The 18,042-nt window shown below is 44.7% G+C and overlaps 1 protein-coding gene across 5 annotated transcripts; it reads left to right on the top strand.

Moving 5' to 3' along the window:
• Positions 1 to 388: 388 nt before the first annotated feature.
• ezh1 (enhancer of zeste 1 polycomb repressive complex 2 subunit) lies at positions 389 to 18,012 on the top strand. 5 transcript variants are annotated; one of them, XM_048990332.1, is made up of 20 exons: positions 393 to 1,188; positions 1,990 to 2,122; positions 2,606 to 2,734; positions 3,248 to 3,367; positions 4,241 to 4,358; positions 4,710 to 4,925; positions 5,967 to 6,069; positions 6,926 to 7,089; positions 7,203 to 7,294; positions 7,694 to 7,856; positions 8,244 to 8,473; positions 11,049 to 11,140; positions 11,521 to 11,549; positions 11,718 to 11,843; positions 13,963 to 14,141; positions 14,347 to 14,442; positions 14,733 to 14,814; positions 15,173 to 15,253; positions 15,341 to 15,425; positions 15,817 to 18,012. In XM_048990332.1, the coding sequence occupies exons 2-20, from the start codon at positions 1,994 to 1,996 to the stop codon at positions 15,875 to 15,877; spliced, it is 2,295 nt and encodes a 764-aa protein (XP_048846289.1). In that variant the 5' UTR covers positions 393 to 1,188; positions 1,990 to 1,993; the 3' UTR covers positions 15,878 to 18,012. The 5 variants fall into 5 exon arrangements, 2 of the variants coding, with proteins under 2 accessions (XP_048846290.1, XP_048846289.1); XR_007384539.1 differs by lacking the exons at positions 15,341 to 15,425; positions 15,817 to 18,012 and having other exon boundaries at positions 389 to 1,188; positions 13,963 to 14,151; positions 15,173 to 15,228; XR_007384540.1 differs by lacking the exons at positions 15,173 to 15,253; positions 15,341 to 15,425; positions 15,817 to 18,012 and adding an exon at positions 14,604 to 14,632 and having other exon boundaries at positions 389 to 1,188; positions 13,963 to 14,151; positions 14,347 to 14,508; positions 14,703 to 14,806.
• Positions 18,013 to 18,042: the final 30 nt, after the last annotated feature.

Raw genomic sequence — 18,042 nt, 5'->3', positions numbered from 1 at the left:
CGTCTTTCCGTTTGCTTTCACGATACATCCCGAAGTTGCCAATAAAACCAACTGTCCTCCAGTTAACGTATTTATCCTGTGTGTTTGTTCCCCGTAACTAAGGGACACTTTGTTCTCTGTGATCTTACGGGTATCACGTACATATCTCTTGGCTAAACAAAACGACAGAGCATTTACCACTTAAAGAAGTAGATCGTTTCTAGTCGCTTACAATTTCAAGAAAAACTTATTAAAATTACCATTAGGACATTACAGAAATGCAATAAATAACAAAAAGCTGTTAACGTAATAATCGCTACCTGGTTGAGATGAGTGTTAAAGTTGCCGTACAGTTTATATGACATCTGTAAATATAATAATAATAATAATAATAATAATAATAATAATAATAAACAAATAAATAAATAGATGTCGTGTGATAATTGCCTCGTTATTACTGTGTCGCAACACCCTTTGTGGCATTTAAATCCCTGCAGGCTATGCTTATATTCACAGTGCGTGAATATAAACTCCGAATTCAGAATTGTGCATTTGCCATAATGAAATGTTTGCCGTCTTCTTGTCACCAGCTTTCGCAGCAATCGGCATATGTTGTACCTTTTCATTTTCATTGCTTATCCGACCTTACACCACATACGTCTGCCTACTGCTTTCCTCCAGTAGACTGACCACCCAGTCCGGTGCGTCTCTGACAGACGCGCACGTTGCAGCCCCGATGCCAGCCGCGGCGTGTGATCGCGATGAAGACGTCACCACTTCTCCGGCCGAGCGAGCAAAGTGCGCAGCCACCCTGCGAGCTGCACGACAGCAATCTGGGCGTGCTGGCGGCCAGCACCGCGGTCTCAGCTATTCCCAGCTCCGGCGACCCAGATGCTTCCTCCGAGCGCATAGCCGAGTGATCGATCCCGCTTCTCAGCGCCATCGGCCGCAGCGCATTTTCTCCCCGACGCGTCTCTGCGCGGCAGCAGTAGCTGCTAGTTAAGGAGGCAGGACTCGGCTGTTTTCGATGCATTTGCAACTGCGACACGATGTGTCAAATTTCGACTTGCACGGGGCTCCTGCATCACCTTTGATTTTGTAAGAGAAGAAGGAGCCGAAGTGCTATTTTAAACCGCAGGATCGTGTCTGATTTGCTTAGAATTTGTGCTTTTCGTTTTCTCTCGCCTTCTTCAAATAGTCCAAGTGACGGTAAGTCTCCTGATACATTGCATAAGCCGTCCGTATTTGCCTAAATCTGCCCTTTACGCGTCGCCGTCATTTTCTGCATGTTTAACCTTGAGCAGTATATGTGCTTATTTGCAACAGGACAATATGTTATATGGGCTAAGTCGTCTGTAAAAGTGTGCTACGCACTTCTGTGTAATGATTTCCTATAGCTGAGCGAAGAGACACGCCCACTTCCACTGCACAACGTTGTGAACAAAACGTGTTTTTCCAACTTGGTTACTCCGATCTGCCATTTGAACGGTCATTGTAATGCATTGGGGAAATTGGTGGTTTTTCACCACTAAATATATATATTTTTTACATCACTCGTTTGCCTTCTGGGTCGAACGTGTCCCGATCGCATGCGTGTGATGTTCTGGCTGACCAGGATGTTGCCGTACTGTTGTTTTTCTTTTTCTTTTCTTTTTTTTTTTTTTTAAAGGACCATTAAAATGCAGGGACACGATGCCGCTTTTCAAGCAGCAGGGGGCGGCCAGTCGCAAAAGCGCTGAATAAGTGACGTCGAATAAATGACGTTATGTGACTGCATGTGGCATCTCTAGGAACAACAATAATTCGGAAAAGAAATCGGCAAGCTTTAGTGAAAATAATGCCTCGGGACTTATGGAAAAGTTTGTCAGCTGAGCGCAGTATTATTTATAAGTCTTCAAGGTCAGGTTCCCTTTTCAGAAACGTTTAGGTGAATCCCTGCGTTCATCCTTGGTGTAAAAGATGCATCCACGGATTAAACCACAGCTAGTGTTTCACTGCGTTGTGGTACAGGGCCATGGAGGAGACCCCGGCAGCCCAGCCCAGTAGGCCTGTCCGAAGCCTGATGGAATGGAGAAAGAGGGTCAAGTCAGAATACATGCGTCTCCAGCAGCTTAAGCGTTTCCGCAAAGCGGAGGAAGTCAAGGTAAGAGTCTGATGGGACGCTAGTTCCATGTGCATTTGTGAAATAAAAGATTGTTCCTAAATATTGCATGGGAATCAACATGCACAATTGTGGCACGTATTTAAGAAAGGATATTTTAAAGGATAGACACACGGATATTAGTATATATATTTTAGTATTTGTTTGTAAATAGACAAAGAAACAAAAATTACTCAGTCGTATACTTAAATTAGAAAATAAAAATTAGGAATTAAAAGTAAAAAATTAGAAATTAAGTGTACAAGAAATAAAAACAAAGAAGTTGTGAAGTTCCAGCAGCACTGTACAGTGCACAGTAACTACGTCTCCTGTGCTTTTTTGGTTTTTCCTTTCTGTGCTGCACGCTTCGGTCTCGTCATTGTCATTTTGAATAGTGAGTCAAGTGTGGATAATTTTTTTTTTTTTTTGCGTGCGGGGGCTAGCGGGGGAGCTCGCCTTCTCTGATACCCTCATCTCTCCTCCTAGTCGCTCTTCATGTCCAACCGGAAGAAGATCAAAGGGAGGACAGACCTTCTGAACAAGGAGTGGTCCAGGCTCCGGGTGCAGCCTATTCCGTTCTCTTCCCCCTCCGTCGGATCCCTTCACACCAAGAAGGTAGATCCCAAGCAAGCCGCTTCCCAGGGAACGATTACAGCCTTAGTGGCTCATCCTCTATTTGCTGCTGCTTTTCTTCCAAGCTCAGAAACCACATGAACGTGATTTACTTGAATATTTCCTGGAGCGATGTGTGGGCAGCCAAGCCGCTACCCTTTTAGAAAAAATTAATAATAATAATAGCTTTGTTGTCAGGAATGATGCAGTCTGACGTCCGCCCCCTAAGATGTGATGGTGATTTTTTGGGCTTTAGTGATAGGATCTTTTTGCCACATTTTTAGTCATGGCTGATTCTGTGTTGCGCCTTTCGGACTAGAATTTCCTTGGTGATGTGTCTGTACCCACCCCCCCGAATTTCTCTCACCTGCATTAGCGCAGTTATTTTCCAGCCTGTGATTGGAGTTCATATCGCTTCAGTAAGCTATGGTTTGCCTGTCGTTTTCATTTCTCCGCCTTTCATAAAAAGGGCTTGTCAATCCTACCCCCCTCCCCTCCTTCCGCCCGATACTGTAGTGCGTGGTGGAGTTTGGTTTCCCTACCTTCCAAAACCAGACCACCGTGATGAAGACCCTCAGCACTGTAGCAGGCATCCCCTTCATGTACTCCTGGTCCCCTCTGCAGCAGAATTTCATGGTGCGTTACTTCAACGGTGTGAAAAAGTATTGCTACATTTGAGTACTGTGATATTACATTTTGTGATACTGTATCGATTCTCAATACAAGCCATGTATCGATTTTTAATTACTTGGAAGGATTTGTAACACTGGTTCATTTTGTGTTGTGTTTAAACCCCCAACCACTAGATGGCAGTGTTATAACCTATCTTCAGCCCTTTGACTCTTTCACTCCAACGTAACACTGTTACTAATAAGAGCGCACCGTTAATGTTAGCATTATCAAACTTAGCTGACTGGAAATGTAGCCACCAAATGGCTGAATCCGAGAGAGTTATTTGACCGGATTCTGCGGCATACAGAGCTGAAGTGTAGCCTTGTTTTGGCCTCCACGATAAAGAAGGCACCAAACCATTCTGTTAACTCTGATGTTATGCATATGGTGATGTGTCCTTCATACTACGTTTGACAGTTTTCCTAAAATCAGATAAAAAAATTGCAATACATCACCTTACTTACAGTATCACAATATATCGTGGTATTTTGAATCGTGATCCCTGTGTCATGATATGTACTGTATCATCAGATTCTTGCCGACATACAGCCCTACACAGCGGCGGTCAACAAAACAATGAGCTTACAATGCTGTTTCATTAGCAACAGATCTGCATAGAGAACAGCTTTACTAGAGAATGAGGTTACTGTTAACCTGTAGTGGATATTGGTCAAGTGTTGCTCAAATTCTATAGTTAATACAGGTCTAGCAGCACAATAATAACATCTTAAATCTTGAGGTTCTGTATGAAGGTGGGAACCCTGGATTAAATTCCTGTGAAGAGTTTGCCCTTGTTTCACACAAGTAGTAAAACTGTCACCGTTGTTCCTCTCACAGGTGGAGGATGAGACATTCTTGCACAATATTCCCTACATGGGGGACGAGGTTCTGGAGCAGGACGAAGCTTTTCTGGAGGAACTCATCGACAACTATGATGGCGTGCACGGGGACCGAGGTGGGAGCGAAGAGTAATTAGCATCCGGTTTTTTAGCGTCCGGGGTAGTCCCAGTTTTTTGAGGGCAGACATGTTGGCTCAGAATGTTATTCGTTATGATTTTGAGTAGCAGCCAGAATGGGCTCGCCGTCTGTAGCCCGAATATTGCCTGCTTTGTGTGGAGACAGTTGCCGAGGGTGTCGGAATTTCCCCTGGTAAGGTCTTGAGAGGCTTTAGCAGCGGTTTTAGTGTATCGGAAGGACGGATGGATGTTGTGCAGGCCTACCAAGAACCGGACCTGGCTCTCTTTATCAGTGGCATGTTGAGTATCACAGCCGGTCAGCTCTCTGCGGTGTTTGCATTACGTCCCAGAGGGTGGCTTCATCAACGACGAAGTCTTCAAGGAGCTAGTGGAGGCTCTGAGTCAATACTCGGACCGGGAGGAGGAGGACGAGGAGGGTCAGGAAAGCACTGAGCCGAAGGTGGAGGAAGCCAAGGTGGGGAGGAGGACTGTCAGCAACGGCGTGGAAGACACCAAGGCAGAACCACTGGGCCCTGTCAGGAAGAAGAAGCGAGGCCTGGCAGATGGTAGGAGATCCCAGAGCTAGCAGAACCAGAAGCTGAACCTTAGGTCTTCTATGGTAGAGTCTGGTTCTTAGTATGAAAGCATATCATACTAGCAGAACTGATGTCATTGGCAAATTAACATGATTTCACAAAAAAGAAACTACTTCAAAATGTAGGTGGACTTAGAGGTCACTCCCACTGTTCCTTTGACCCGAAGCATACAGTGACGCAGATTAATTCCAGTGGAACTTCCTGCCAGTGCCAGATGGGGCCACATGTGCCACGTTGCTGTGCGATTTGAGTGCCTTGGTTTCCCTCCCACCACACTGCCCAGTCCCGGTCCGGTCCAGCCTGGAAACTTGTTTGCTCATGACACAACACACCCGCTCATATTTCAGGCAGTTGTGGCTTCGGCAAGCCCGAGGCAGCCAGGAATTTGCGGGAAGAGCAGTGGGATGACGGTTTAGAGTCCTTGCAGCGTGCCGGACAGTGCCAAGATCAGCAGAAATGTCATAGTCCTCTTTCACGGTGCATTCACGCTTGTAAGGTTACGGGAGTTTAATAGATTTGACTCTGGGTCTTTGTCCTTTGTCTGGCCCCAGCGTTTACTGTTCAGTGGCCCATCTGGCAGGCTAGCTCTGCGATAGCAGTGCGATCGCGCCGCCCAGACTAGCGCAGGCAGGCTGATCGGCAGAAAGAATGCAGATGTATTGGAGCTCTGACACCATGCCAGCATGCATAACGCTTACTTGGACGTCTCGGAAGCCAGAAGGCTAGGCGAGGTGAATACCTGAGCCTCTTGGCCATTCTGGTTCAACCCATGTTGGGTGTGGTTCTTCTTTGGGAGACGTGGCCCTTACGGTTCTGCTTAGGGTGGGAAGACACAGAGAGGGGTTGTGTTGTCTCTTGTACAGCAAACACAATGTGTTTTTATCTACCTATCAGGCTCGTCATAAATAGAACCATAACTTTTTCCCTCCTTTTTAATAAACTGCTTTCTGTGTTTTTGTGTCCTTTCCTTGAAGTCTCATAGGTGTTTCCCTTTTCTTTCTGGCTTTGCAGCAAAAGATCCGTCCTCCAGTAAGAAACTACCTCACGATAAGATATTCATGGCTATTGCTTCTATGTTCCCATACAAGGGCACCACTGAGGAGCTTAAAGAAAAGTAAGTGTGAGCACAGCGCGGGACAGTGAGTGAGGGCCAATTGTGGTCATATCGTGGGGCTTTTAAAATGCATTTTTAAAATGTATTTTTTTTATGAATTGAAGCATTCTGATTGGAGGCTGTACAAACACACTTCTAGAGGTGTGTTTTCCATTCCATTTCCATTTGCTTGAGGTAGCCTGCATGTCGTTCATATTGTTATGTCGGATTATTTCCACACATCCGTACATTTTCACCTGCTTATCGAGCATAGAGCCTGTATTTGAGGGCCTGCATTCTACATGGAGCATGGCAGGGGTGTACCCCGGATGGGATGCCAGTCAACACAAGCACACTTTCATACACTATGGGCAATTTTCAGACAACGGTGCACTTATTCACGTCTTTGGACTGTGGGAGTCAACGGGAGAAGCTGACGGAAATTGGCCCAACACAGGGACATACGTACAAGGACATACAAACTCCACACAAAAAGTAGCTGTAGGGCTTGAAACCTCAACCTGGCGGTGTGAGGCGACAGGCTCACCACCCCATTGACATCCAGTCCAGGTGAACTGCTCACTTTTGAGATAGTTGCTGGCGGATGCTCTGAGCATGTTTGCACACGTGTATGTGCCTTTTGATTTACTGGCATCCATCCCAGATGCACCGTTATGCCAAATGTCTCTCCTGATGACTTCGGATCACCGTGACCGTAGCCGACTAAGCTGTTAATAAAAGCCGATGGATCCTTGGGAGAGGACCAGAGCTCATTGGTTGAAAAACATCTTCTCCTCGTTGTTATTGGCTCTTATCCGTCGATGACGGGCTGCTTTTTCATTGACATGTCACTGCTTGAAATCCCACTCGTCTGCAGATACAAGGACCTCCTGGAACCGCCCAGTCCAGTTAAGTTACCCCCTCTGTGCACCCCAAATATGGACGGACCCTTCGCCAAGTCAGTGCAGCGGGAGCAGTCCCTCCACTCCTTCCACACCCTGTTCTGCAGGCGCTGCTTCAAATACGACTGCTTCCTCCACCGTAATCCTGGTCTTTCCCGTTGCCAAACTGTTATCCTCTTGCTGCATCTATCTAAGCAAGACACTGTCCCATGCTCTCGCAGGCCGCACTAATCACTCTGTCCTTCCGTGCAGCTTTCCATGCAACTCCGAACATGTACCGGAGGAAGAGCAAGGAGATGCACATTCAGACAGAGCCCTGTGGCACGCAGTGCTTTTTACTGCAGGTGAGAGCTGAGGAACATAGCTGGTGTTCCAGCCGTGGCTGCCAGCATGTTCCAAATTGTGTTGGAGCCTCAGTCTTTTGTTGAGTGTGGAGACAATGAAGGAAGATTGATAGTGATATCCAAATAAAGCTTAATGAACCATTTGCTATATTTTTTTGACCCACTAGATGGAGCTCTTGGCTTGCTTTGGGGCAGGCTTTGAGCTCTTTTCTTGGACAGAGCAAGTTTTTCATGAACCTTCATATGGCCAGCGCTAATTAATTGGACTGAATTGTATGGGGAGGAGCTCAAGGTATCACAGGAGACCCCCCTCGTGGCCAGTCCGTGTGCTTGTGGAGTGGAGGTTAGGTCACGTCACTCGCAAATCCCCTGGCTTCTCCCTTCTCGTTCCATCCAAAGAAAGGGGCAAGAGAGTTTGTAGATCAGAACATGCTGAAGTCCCAGCGATCGCGACGTCGGCGCAGACAGCCCCGGCCGGCCAGCTCCAGCTGTCCCGGACCATCTGTTTCTGCTGGGGAAGGGAAGGAGACCGAAAGTGACCATGAGACCACCAGCTCTTCAGGTAGGTCCGCCATCCTGCTGGCTCCACCTTGATAAGGAAGATTCAGAAAGCCATTGACAATGGTCATGACAATGGTCCTGACAAATGGCTTATATAAGAACCTCAATCCATGTCATGTAACTGAAGAGCAGACTTCCAAAGCTCAGTGCATTTATTGCTGTTTCTGAGATGAGATTAAGATGAGAACCAAAACTCACTCGGTCCTCGTGTAGTTCAACAAGGAACTTTCCTTTTCCAGAATTCACTAAGTGCACAGAAATTATCCCAAAACCTGTTTTAGAAGTTCGCTCTTCATTTTTGGACCCCACAAGTTGATCTTTCAGTCTGTGATAATTCAGAGGGACACTCGTGCTGGCTGTGGTGCTGAGCTGTGGCTGTTTATCGCAGAGGAGAACTCCCGGTGCCAGACGCCCTCCAGGATGCAGCTGGCTGGGGATGTGGGGGAGGAGCCGAGGGAGGAGCCGAGGGAGGAGTCAAGGGAGGAGCCAGTGGAGGAGGCGGAGCTAGGGTCGGGCTGGAGTGGAGCAGAGGAATCACTCTTCCGGGTTCTGCATGGGACTTACTTCAACAACTTCTGCTCAATCGCGCGTCTCATCGGTACAAAGACCTGCAAACAGGTAGGCTGCCACGGGGGGGCGCCCTTGCACAGATTCTACAACAGTGGGTGTGAGCGTCAGAAAAAATACGATTTTTAAGAGGGCAGGTTGCTTCTTTTTCACATAATCGGGTTGTTTTTATTAATCATTTTATTTATCCAGAAAAAGTTACCTGTATGCTGTTTACAAAAGAATGTGCATAATATGAAATACATCTCTGCATCTTCATGTGGTTTCACATTCACATGCATTGAATTCATTCATCGGTCTGTTTATGCTTCACTGCTGACCATCCAGTACAAGGTCACATTTACCATTCAGTTCCACCAATGCAAAGCAGGTGGCTCATATATACAATTCAGCAGCTTTGAATTACCCTCCACCTGCAATTTTCTGTAACCACTTGTCCTATTCATGGTCATATCGGGTCCAGAGCCTATCCCGGAGGCTACGGGTGCAAAGCAGGGGAACGACCCCGGATGGGATGCCGACCCATCACAGGGCACACTCACACACCATTCACTCGCTCACACACCATTCACTCGCTCACACACCATTCACTCGCTCACACACCAATCACCCAGGCGCGCTAAGCTTTCTAACTGGTGAGTATTTAGATGTCAAAGCAGCAGCCTGTCTGTGTGCATGAGGAACTTCAAGGACGTGTGCAGGGCTGGAAATTAAACTTACCGACTCACCTGAGGCAAGTAATTTAGAATGAGGCCAAGTACAGTAAAGTGAACAGCAGCCTGCTGGCTAGTAAAAAAAAAAATAGCACGTCAGACTGCATTTTTACTGAAATAGCCCAGTTGGCTAATAGCGAAAATTTTTATGTTCCACCATAGATGATTCCTGACCATTTTTAGGGGAACCGCAGTGCGCCTTTTCATCTCAGTCCCTCTGAATTCTTCTAAATCTATTTAGCAATCTGGCCCTTATTTCATACACATTTCATAAAAATTTTACAGTGATTGAACGTGGCGACTCTACTAGGAACTGAGCCGCCCTTAGGGTCGAATCCTAGATTCGCTGCCGAGTACCATCCTTGGATGTGGGCCATCAAAACCTGCGCACTGCCGCGGGATCCAGGGAGATTAGTTAATATTTAATGAATCTTTATTAATGTCAGCTGCACATCAGTGAGATCCTGGTCGTGCCCCTTGTAGCTTCAGAAGCCTTTCAGTTCTCCGGTTTAGCACCTGAAGGTGGATTATTGAGAAGCTCCTAAAGGACGAGCCTCTGGGGAGAAACAAAGATGAAGTGATGGGGAATCACTCTTTTCTTATTTTGCATAATTTAACTCTGTGGTTTTTCTGACGGGGGCCGCTGTAAATGGTATTTGTCGTGTACGACACGCTCCCCCGCCACAAAAGAAATGGTGCAATCCAGATCTCTAACCAGCATGCATGGAACATAACGCCATGCTCTGCTCTGCTGGCGCTAGGCTGACGCCGCGTGGCGATTCCTGCCCTTCCTCTTCCCACGCTGCTCTTGTGAATGTCGGCTGAATCGCGCGGGGGGGGGGGGCAGGCGAGCGCAGAGGGGCTGCACAGCTGCCTCATTGGACTCCCTGCGGCACGTGACACGCTATGCTGCATGTGTCAGACAGTGCACGCTTTCCACGACTGAGGTCTTTTCATGAGAAGGTCACTACGGTTCCCTCTGTCGAGATAAATTTACCGCACGCTCCTTACATTCATTAAATGTTAATGTTTTGTTTAATGGATACATTTTATTAACCCCTGAGGGGAAATAAAAAATTAATAATAGTAGTTAGAGTAGAATTAAAGTAATAGTAGAATTAATCATTTAATAGTAAAAAATGATTCATTTGAATAGCTGTTCAGGCATTAAATTTAACGTTTTATCTGAAATCTACTCATTACTTTATCTTAGCCCCCCGTCCTGGGCTGTTCCCTGCCTGGCGTCCATAGCCCCTGGGATAGGCTCCAGAACTCTCCCCCCCCCCCCCCCCCCCCCGCCGAGGCCCTTAACAGGATAAGCGGTTACAGAAGATGGATGGATGGATGGATAGACATTACCTTTGGATGAAAATCTTTGGATTAACCCTTGTGACAGGCTATGATAGAATAGAATAGAATCTTCATAAAACACGCAGCTATATGTACAATTGAGAGCAGGCTTGGCGGTCACAGGTGGGAGCAGGCTTGGGAGTCACAGCGCAGGGGTGTGTCGTCTTAGTGGGTGTGGAGAGAAGGCCCCGCCTCCTCGCTTTTCGTTCTTCGACGCACTTCATCCTTCACATGAGAACGGCCGCAGAAGTCGACGTGCCGGAACGGCGACGCCGTTTTGTCGGTGGGATGGCAGCCAGGCGTGTGAATGACACCCCAGTGACTAACGATCAACGCAGCACTTGGGTTTGTGTTGCTCAGGCCGCAGCTTGCGGTCGCTCCGTTGAATCGCTGCCAATAAACCTCTTTTCTTTCCCTTTTTACATGACGATAGGAGACGTGACCTGTGGCAGACAAGTACAAAAACATCTGCAAACGATGCGCAGATGATAAAAACAAAGAGAACAGAAGCAAAAAATGACAAAGACACTTTTTGAGCAAAGTTGCCCTGCCCTTGCCCCCAGGTTTACGCCTTTGCAGTGAAGGAGGTGCTCATCCATCGCCTACCTGTAGAAGACGGCAGAATCTCCCCCCAGAAAAAGAAACGGAAGCACAGGCAGGTCTTCCGGGAGCCGCCGACTAACTGCGGCGTTGGGGGCTTTTTGCCAAACGCCATCGAGCTGCCCAGGCATTTTCTGAATATTGAAATTTAGCATGATTTTGTATATATGGATGGCATAACTAAAAGGACAATCTGTACCATCATGGAATTCAATTAACATTGTGAAAACACAAAAAAAATAATCAGTATTACCAAGCATCTCCTGGACCTTTCGATTGTGAATTTGAATTCTTTCTGTTTGTATTTTTACACTGTGTATCAGTTCTTAATTTGTCTTATTGTCTGTTGTGTATCTATGAATCCAATGTACATCATAAATTATGTTACAGTTTAATTCAGTGTTTCCTCAGCTAAAAAGGTCTGTACTTTTTTAGGTTGTGGGCAAAGATTCAGCTCAAAAAAGGTCCGTTCAGGTTTCCTCTTTATTCTTCCTTTGAACTGCATGCAGTGAGTTTGACATGAACTGCATTTGTATGATGCGCAATTTGTTTGAGGCACATGTTGCAGTGAATTCAGTTTCCCATGTTTTTGCCTTCTTTTTGATGCATCCCCTCATCCCCGTGACTGTCAGACAACTCCTCCAATCAGGTGTACAACTACCAGCCATGTGACCATCCTGAGCACCCATGTGACAGCTCCTGCCCTTGTGTGATGACTCAGAACTTCTGTGAGAAGTTCTGCCAGTGTGACCATGCATGTAAGTCACCCCCTGGCATAGCAGGAACTTTGGTCGTCTTTGAATTTGCTGGTGACTAAGTAAGAGGGCAGCAAATCCCTGTTCTTTTACGGAGGGTCCCTTGTAATACCTGTTTTAAGTGTATGACTTCTACCCAAGTACTCCTCAGTTATCAAACTGTTTCATTATGAATTTCTGTTTTTGCGTCGTCTTGAAATATTGCCAGACTTTTTTGTTGTAGATGTGTTGGGAACCTGAAAGACGAAAATAGACATTGTCTGTTATTGTTCGTTTGCTTGATTATCCTGCAAACCAAACAAATTTGCCGTCATCAGACATAACAGAATAAAGAGATAATTAAGGCCGTTTTGAAGTCTTTGGGGAATTATTATTATTATGAATAATTAGGGCAATTTCTTGTCCTAAATTTTATACCAGCACTTATTATCAAGTCTTAGACAAGATATAGATCCGTGAATGCAGAATGAATTCCTAACACAGACCTCTTTATGTCCACTGAAAACCAAAAACAGAATTCCATGATAAGACCATGCTATCAGCTGTCAATTGTAGAGCTGACGGTAGAGTGATTATCTGGAGATGTCTTGCTGCCTTGGGGACTGGAGGACTTGTCATTGAAGGAGCTATGAAATCCACACTGTCTAAGGAAATTCCTTTTATAGCTCAGCAGGCCGTCTGTCCGTGAGCTGGAGCTGAAGTACAGCTGGCTCACGCAACAAGACGAGTATCCCGAAAATACAGCCCATTCACCATGAGAATGTCCTGACCTATACCCGTCCGAAACGTTATGGCAGGACTTACAAAGAGCCGTTCATGCTCAGTGTGTGGAAGTGTGCCAAAATCTCCAGGGATGGGAGACAGATTAGTAGATGATTTTTGGGGCAGTTCTGGAGGAGATTGAAGAATGAGCTCTGAGGGTCACATATACAAGCTATTGCTGGTGTCCTTGAATGCTGATAAATGTTGATATATCTATAAGATGCTTAACTGAGGCATGGAGAGGATTTGTGGAGGAAGAGGAGGACTGTGAAGGGGTCCTTTACTCTGCCTGTTGGTTTAGGCTACTCTTTCGCGTCACTTCTCTTTGTTTTGTGTTCTTTAATATTCTTCCTTACAGTCTTAACAGTGATGTATAAGCATCGTTCCGTGATGATTTTCTGGTACCAGGTCCAAGCTGATGTTATGTACCTGTCTTTGATGTTATGTACCTGTCTTTGATGTTATGTACCTGTCTTTGCAGTTATGTACATGTCTTTGATGTTTCGTGCCTGTCTTTGATGTTTCGTGCCTGTCTTTGATGTTATGTGCCTGTCTTTGCTGTTATGTACCTGTCTTTGCTGTTATGTACATGTCTTTGATGTTATGTGCCTGTCTTTGATGTTATGTGTCTGTCTTTGATGTTATGTGCCTGTCTTTGATGTTATGTGTCTGTCTGTGGTGTTATGTGTCTGTCTTTGATGTTATGTGCCTGTCTGTGATGTTATGTGTCTGTCTTTGATGTTATGTGTCTGTCTTTGATGTTATGTGTCTGTCTGTGATGTTATGTGTCTGTCTGTGATGTTATGTGTCTGTCTGTGATGTTTTGTGCCTGTCTTTGATGTTTTGTGTCTGTCTTTGATGTTATGTGTCTGTCTTTGATGTTATGTGTCTGTCTTTGATGTTATGTGTCTGTCTTTGATGTTATGTGCCTGTCTGTGATGTTATGTGCCTGTCTGTGATGTTATGTGTCTGTCTTTGATGTTATGTGTCTGTCTTTGATGTTATGTGTCTGTCTTTGATGTTATGTGCCTGTCTGTGATGTTATGTGTCTGTCTTTGATGTTATGTGTCTGTCTTTGATGTTATGTGCCTGTCTGTGATGTTATGTACCTGTCTTTGATGTTTTGTGTCTGTCTGTGATGTTATGTGCCTGTCTTTGATGTTATGTGCCTGTCTGTGATGTTATGTGTCTGTCTTTGATGTTATGTGCCTGTCTGTGATGTTATGTGTCTGTCTTTGATGTTATGTGCCTGTCTTTGAGAAATGCGGTCCAGGCAAATGCGCAGGATATGATATTACTCATGGAAGTTTGATTTCCTGAAAGTAGATAAGAGCTGCCACGTTTCTGGGTTCCATTCTAGGTCAAAACCGTTTTCCAGGCTGCCGATGCAAGACCCAGTGCAACACCAAGCAGTGCCCGTGTTACCTGGCAGTTCGGGAATGCGACCCGGACCTGTGCATGACCTGCGGGGCCTCGGAACACTGGGACAGCAAGACCGTGTCCTGCAAGAACTGCAGCATCCAGAGGGGCTTGAAGAAGGTGGGATCAGGTGAAGGAGATAAAAGGAGCTAATGATTGTCCTTTTCACTGATCACATGTCAGTTTACACCTGTTTCTTTTCTGGATAAAGAGGGAAGAGGTGTGAGTGTGGTAAATGTTCCTGTTAGGGATCGAGAAAAGTACTTCAGATCGAGAGTTCTTTGTGACAAGCTGATATATCCATAATCCCTTTGACCATTGCCAGCATCTTCTGTTGGCCCCTTCGGACGTGGCGGGATGGGGAACCTTCATCAAGGAGGCCGTGGAAAAGAACGAGTTCATCTCTGAGTACTGTGGAGAGGCAAGTCCCATTGAACAGCTTTGGGTTCTTGGACTACATCAACTTATTCATTAAATGTGGAGTGGAGTGGAGTGGAGTGGAGTGGAGTGGATTGGAATGGAATGGAATGGAGTGGAGTGGAGTGGATTGGAATGGAATGGAATGGAGTGGAATTGAGTGGAATGGAGTGGAGTGGAGTGGAATGGAATGGAATGGAGTGGAATTGAGTGGAATGGAGTGGATTGGAATGGAGTGGAGTGGAGTGGAATGGAATAGAATGGCCAGTCTGTGTGTCTTCTGTGTCTCTGCAGATTATCTCTCAGGATGAAGCGGACCGACGAGGCAGGATCTACGACAAATACATGTCCAGCTTCCTCTTCAACCTGAACAATGGTACCAGATCTTCTCTTATTAAATACTAAACTATACTAACTGTACTATATTACCTACTAACTTCAAACTCAAACTAAACCTTCAGAATAAGCCCTTTGTTGAAAGGAGAAAGGGAATTAAATATTTGCTGGCGCACATTAGTCTTGCCAACAGTCAGCATCTGTTTTTTGCTAAATATCAGGGCTTTATGTAGCCCGTTAAAGATTAATAGCATTGTTACTATTATTTTAATAGGTAAAGATGCCATTTGAAGCTAGATCCATCTTTTCCACGTCTGAGTCGACTGTGGTAGAGCACCTGCTGCTTATGGTAAACTCCACGGTAACCCTGATAGAACGTAAACTGCTCTTCTCCGCAGACTTCGTCGTTGACGCCACGCGGAAGGGAAACAAAATCCGCTTCGCGAATCACTCCGTGAACCCCAACTGCTACGCCAAAGGTAAGGTCCTCCAGCGGAGAAGGAGCTCATCTTGAAGCTGTATGAATCGACCTGGGTCCCTTCACTAATGTGCATGTCCCGCTGCAGTGGTGATGGTGAACGGGGAGCACAGGATAGGGATCTTCGCCAAAAGGGCCATACAGCAAGGCGAGGAGCTCTTCTTTGATTACAGGTAGGATCTGGTTTCCCTTTGTCTTCGGAGTCCCAGCACAGTGATCTATAGGGGTCACCTGTCTGGTACTTTTAATCTAGTTTAATTCTGTTTTGCTCTTTCCAACATGGTGGGCCCAGAAAGCTCAAAATGCTGGCCTGGTGTTCTCCAGGACCAGAGCTGGAGACCTGACAGTTACGTCATTGCTGCACCCCTTAACACCCCTTTTGAAAAAGTGAAAGTGAAACTAAAACCATTAGCTGTCACGTGTTCATTGATGGGTTGTCGTGTATAAAGCATGTTCCAGCCCTATAAATACAATTGTGACGATGCAGAGTGCGTCAGTGTTTTATGTTTAGGGACTAGTGACGGCAGGTGACTTATTCGTGTTCTTTGTATGTTCACTCTGTAGGTATAGTCAGGCAGATGCCCTGAAGTATGTTGGGATTGAAAGGGAGATCGATGTCATGTGACCACCCTGTGCTGCTCGGCTTTGTTCCCATTGTGACTGAAATGCCGGTACTCTTTCCCACGGTGTCATGCACGCCATGGATTGTCAAGGACGATGGGCGCCCAGAAAGCTGCGACATATTACACGCATGCACCCGGAGGTCATTACGCCGTTCAGTGCGTCATGGAACGCTTATCCAGCGAGGCAGCAGCCATACATATTGTTATATAAGTGTGTGTATGTGTGCATAAACACATAACGCAATATTAATTAATGATGCATATTATTAGGAACAGTAATATGTATTATGCGATTCATGTAACACCAGTCATTACCCTTCATTACTGCATTTTTTTAAAGCTTTTTCAAGGCAAGGAGATCAAATCAGATATTCAGATGTTTGTTTATCAGGTTAGACATGTTCTGTTTTGACCGTCGAGATGGCATATGGCATAAATGAACATAAGCAATGTAATGTGTATGTACGGCGCTGCCATCTTCCAAACCAGCGTCACCTTCAATAACTCGCTTAGTTACTTTTCTTCCAGAATTGGTCTTATACTATTTCATGTGGCCACACTTGTAAAACGGGATTTTTTAAATATAAACTTCTAACATTAATTCTGTAACATCACCCTTCTACCCCTTTAATGGGACTTAAACCAGCAACCATCAGGTTATGTTTGCATGTACATGTGACTTTTGTCTTTAGTCATCATTATAAATATCGATTAGCCAATCAAAGGATACTTCCTTTGAGGAGAATGTTAAGCAGAAGCTTACTTAGCTAAACGTTTCATAAGTAACCAGACGCTAAACATGTACAGAGAAAACCTGAGCGACATCTAGCATTCAAAGGGCTGCAGGCCGTTCTGCATCACACAGGGTAACACGGGTTTGTATTTCATTTCTCTGCTATTTGTAAAAAAGTTTACCAAGCGGCCATATTGGCTGTACAACATCCCTGCAGCATGTAATATCCATTTATCTATGTATATGTAAAATAGTGTTAGTGATTGGGGTGATTGACAGGATAAAGATGTTACATTTCAGCAGAGGAATCTAAGCATTTATATGATTTTTGAAAAAGTTCAGTTATATACAAGAGACTAAAACATTTATGCATTTATTATCTGAATAATTTATTGTAATTTTCTAGCAGTGAAACCCCACAGATTCCTTATGGATAATAAATGTTTTCCTTTTAAAACGGTCTTCCTCAATAAAGAGAAACATTTTGGATTAAAAAGAGTAAAGAGGACATGCCCTCCGTGGAGAGATTGACTGTCCAAGAATAGATAAATCTCAAAGCGAATTCTCGCATGTTCCTTACTGTGTACCTGTGTGTCCTGGAGAGAGAGAGCGCATACCTTCTGTCGTCCAACGGACTGTACTCACACCCGATACCCAGAATCTATTCGTGTTGTTGTTTTATTCACTATTAATGTCAAACTCTGCATCACACAAATGACCTTTATGCCGAAACGTATGTATTCATTTAAGCGAGTTGAGGGTATTTTAATAGTTCACTATCCAAAGTGTTGCTCTGCATTCAGTTTTTGTAAAACTTTGGTCTGTTTAATTGTTACATTTTAATAGAAATTGTTTGGATATGAATCTATTTTTTCTGATTGATGTATTCTGTCAGTTTCCCTCTCCAAGATATGACATTCCATATCATCATTTGAATGATAAAGGTATACATTTTTTAAAACTTTGTTAAACGTATAAATGCTACAGTTTTATACTACAGTATAAATCTTTTAGAGAAACGTTATTCACCGTTATTGAGTGGAATCATGATTTTTACTTGTATACTAAATGCAGATTCAGAATGGGCTGTTTTTTAGATTTTTTTTTTTGTCGTCAAAAGGAGGGTGTTAGCAGAGGAGAAACATTAACAGAGAATTGATTTATTGGATAGGGGAAGACTTTCATCTTCATGCTTGTCCGATTGACATTTTAGCCTAGTGCTACACGTAGAGTTTTTGACTGTGGTCAGCTGCTCTTGGGTTTTTCTGCAATTTTTCTAGGTCATGTTTCCCGTTACCAAAAAATTTAGGCGATAATTTTCCAGCAGGTACCCTTATAGAAAAAGTAACATCACACAAATTATTCACAATGCTTAAAAAATCCATTAAAATTACTTTAAAACTATCTCTTGAGTGTGCATGTCCTTATTAAACC

This window comes from Brienomyrus brachyistius, chromosome 22 (genome assembly GCF_023856365.1).
Source record: "Brienomyrus brachyistius isolate T26 chromosome 22, BBRACH_0.4, whole genome shotgun sequence".
In the NCBI taxonomy this organism is placed as follows: Eukaryota; Metazoa; Chordata; class Actinopteri; order Osteoglossiformes; family Mormyridae; genus Brienomyrus; species Brienomyrus brachyistius.
The sequence above is the reverse complement of the archived record's forward strand: the minus strand, read 5'-3'. Positions and strand labels throughout refer to the sequence as shown.

Coding starts and splice junctions, on each gene's coding strand:
- ezh1 (XM_048990332.1), top strand. CDS start 1,994: ATGGAGGAGACCCCGGCAGCCCAGCCCAGTAGGCCTGTCCGAAGCCTG. Junction 4,359..4,709: donor TGGCGTGCACGGGGACCGAG/GTGGGAGCGAAG, acceptor ATTACGTCCCAG/AGGGTGGCTTCATCAACGAC. Junction 7,857..8,243: donor TGAGACCACCAGCTCTTCAG/GTAGGTCCGCCA, acceptor TGTTTATCGCAG/AGGAGAACTCCCGGTGCCAG.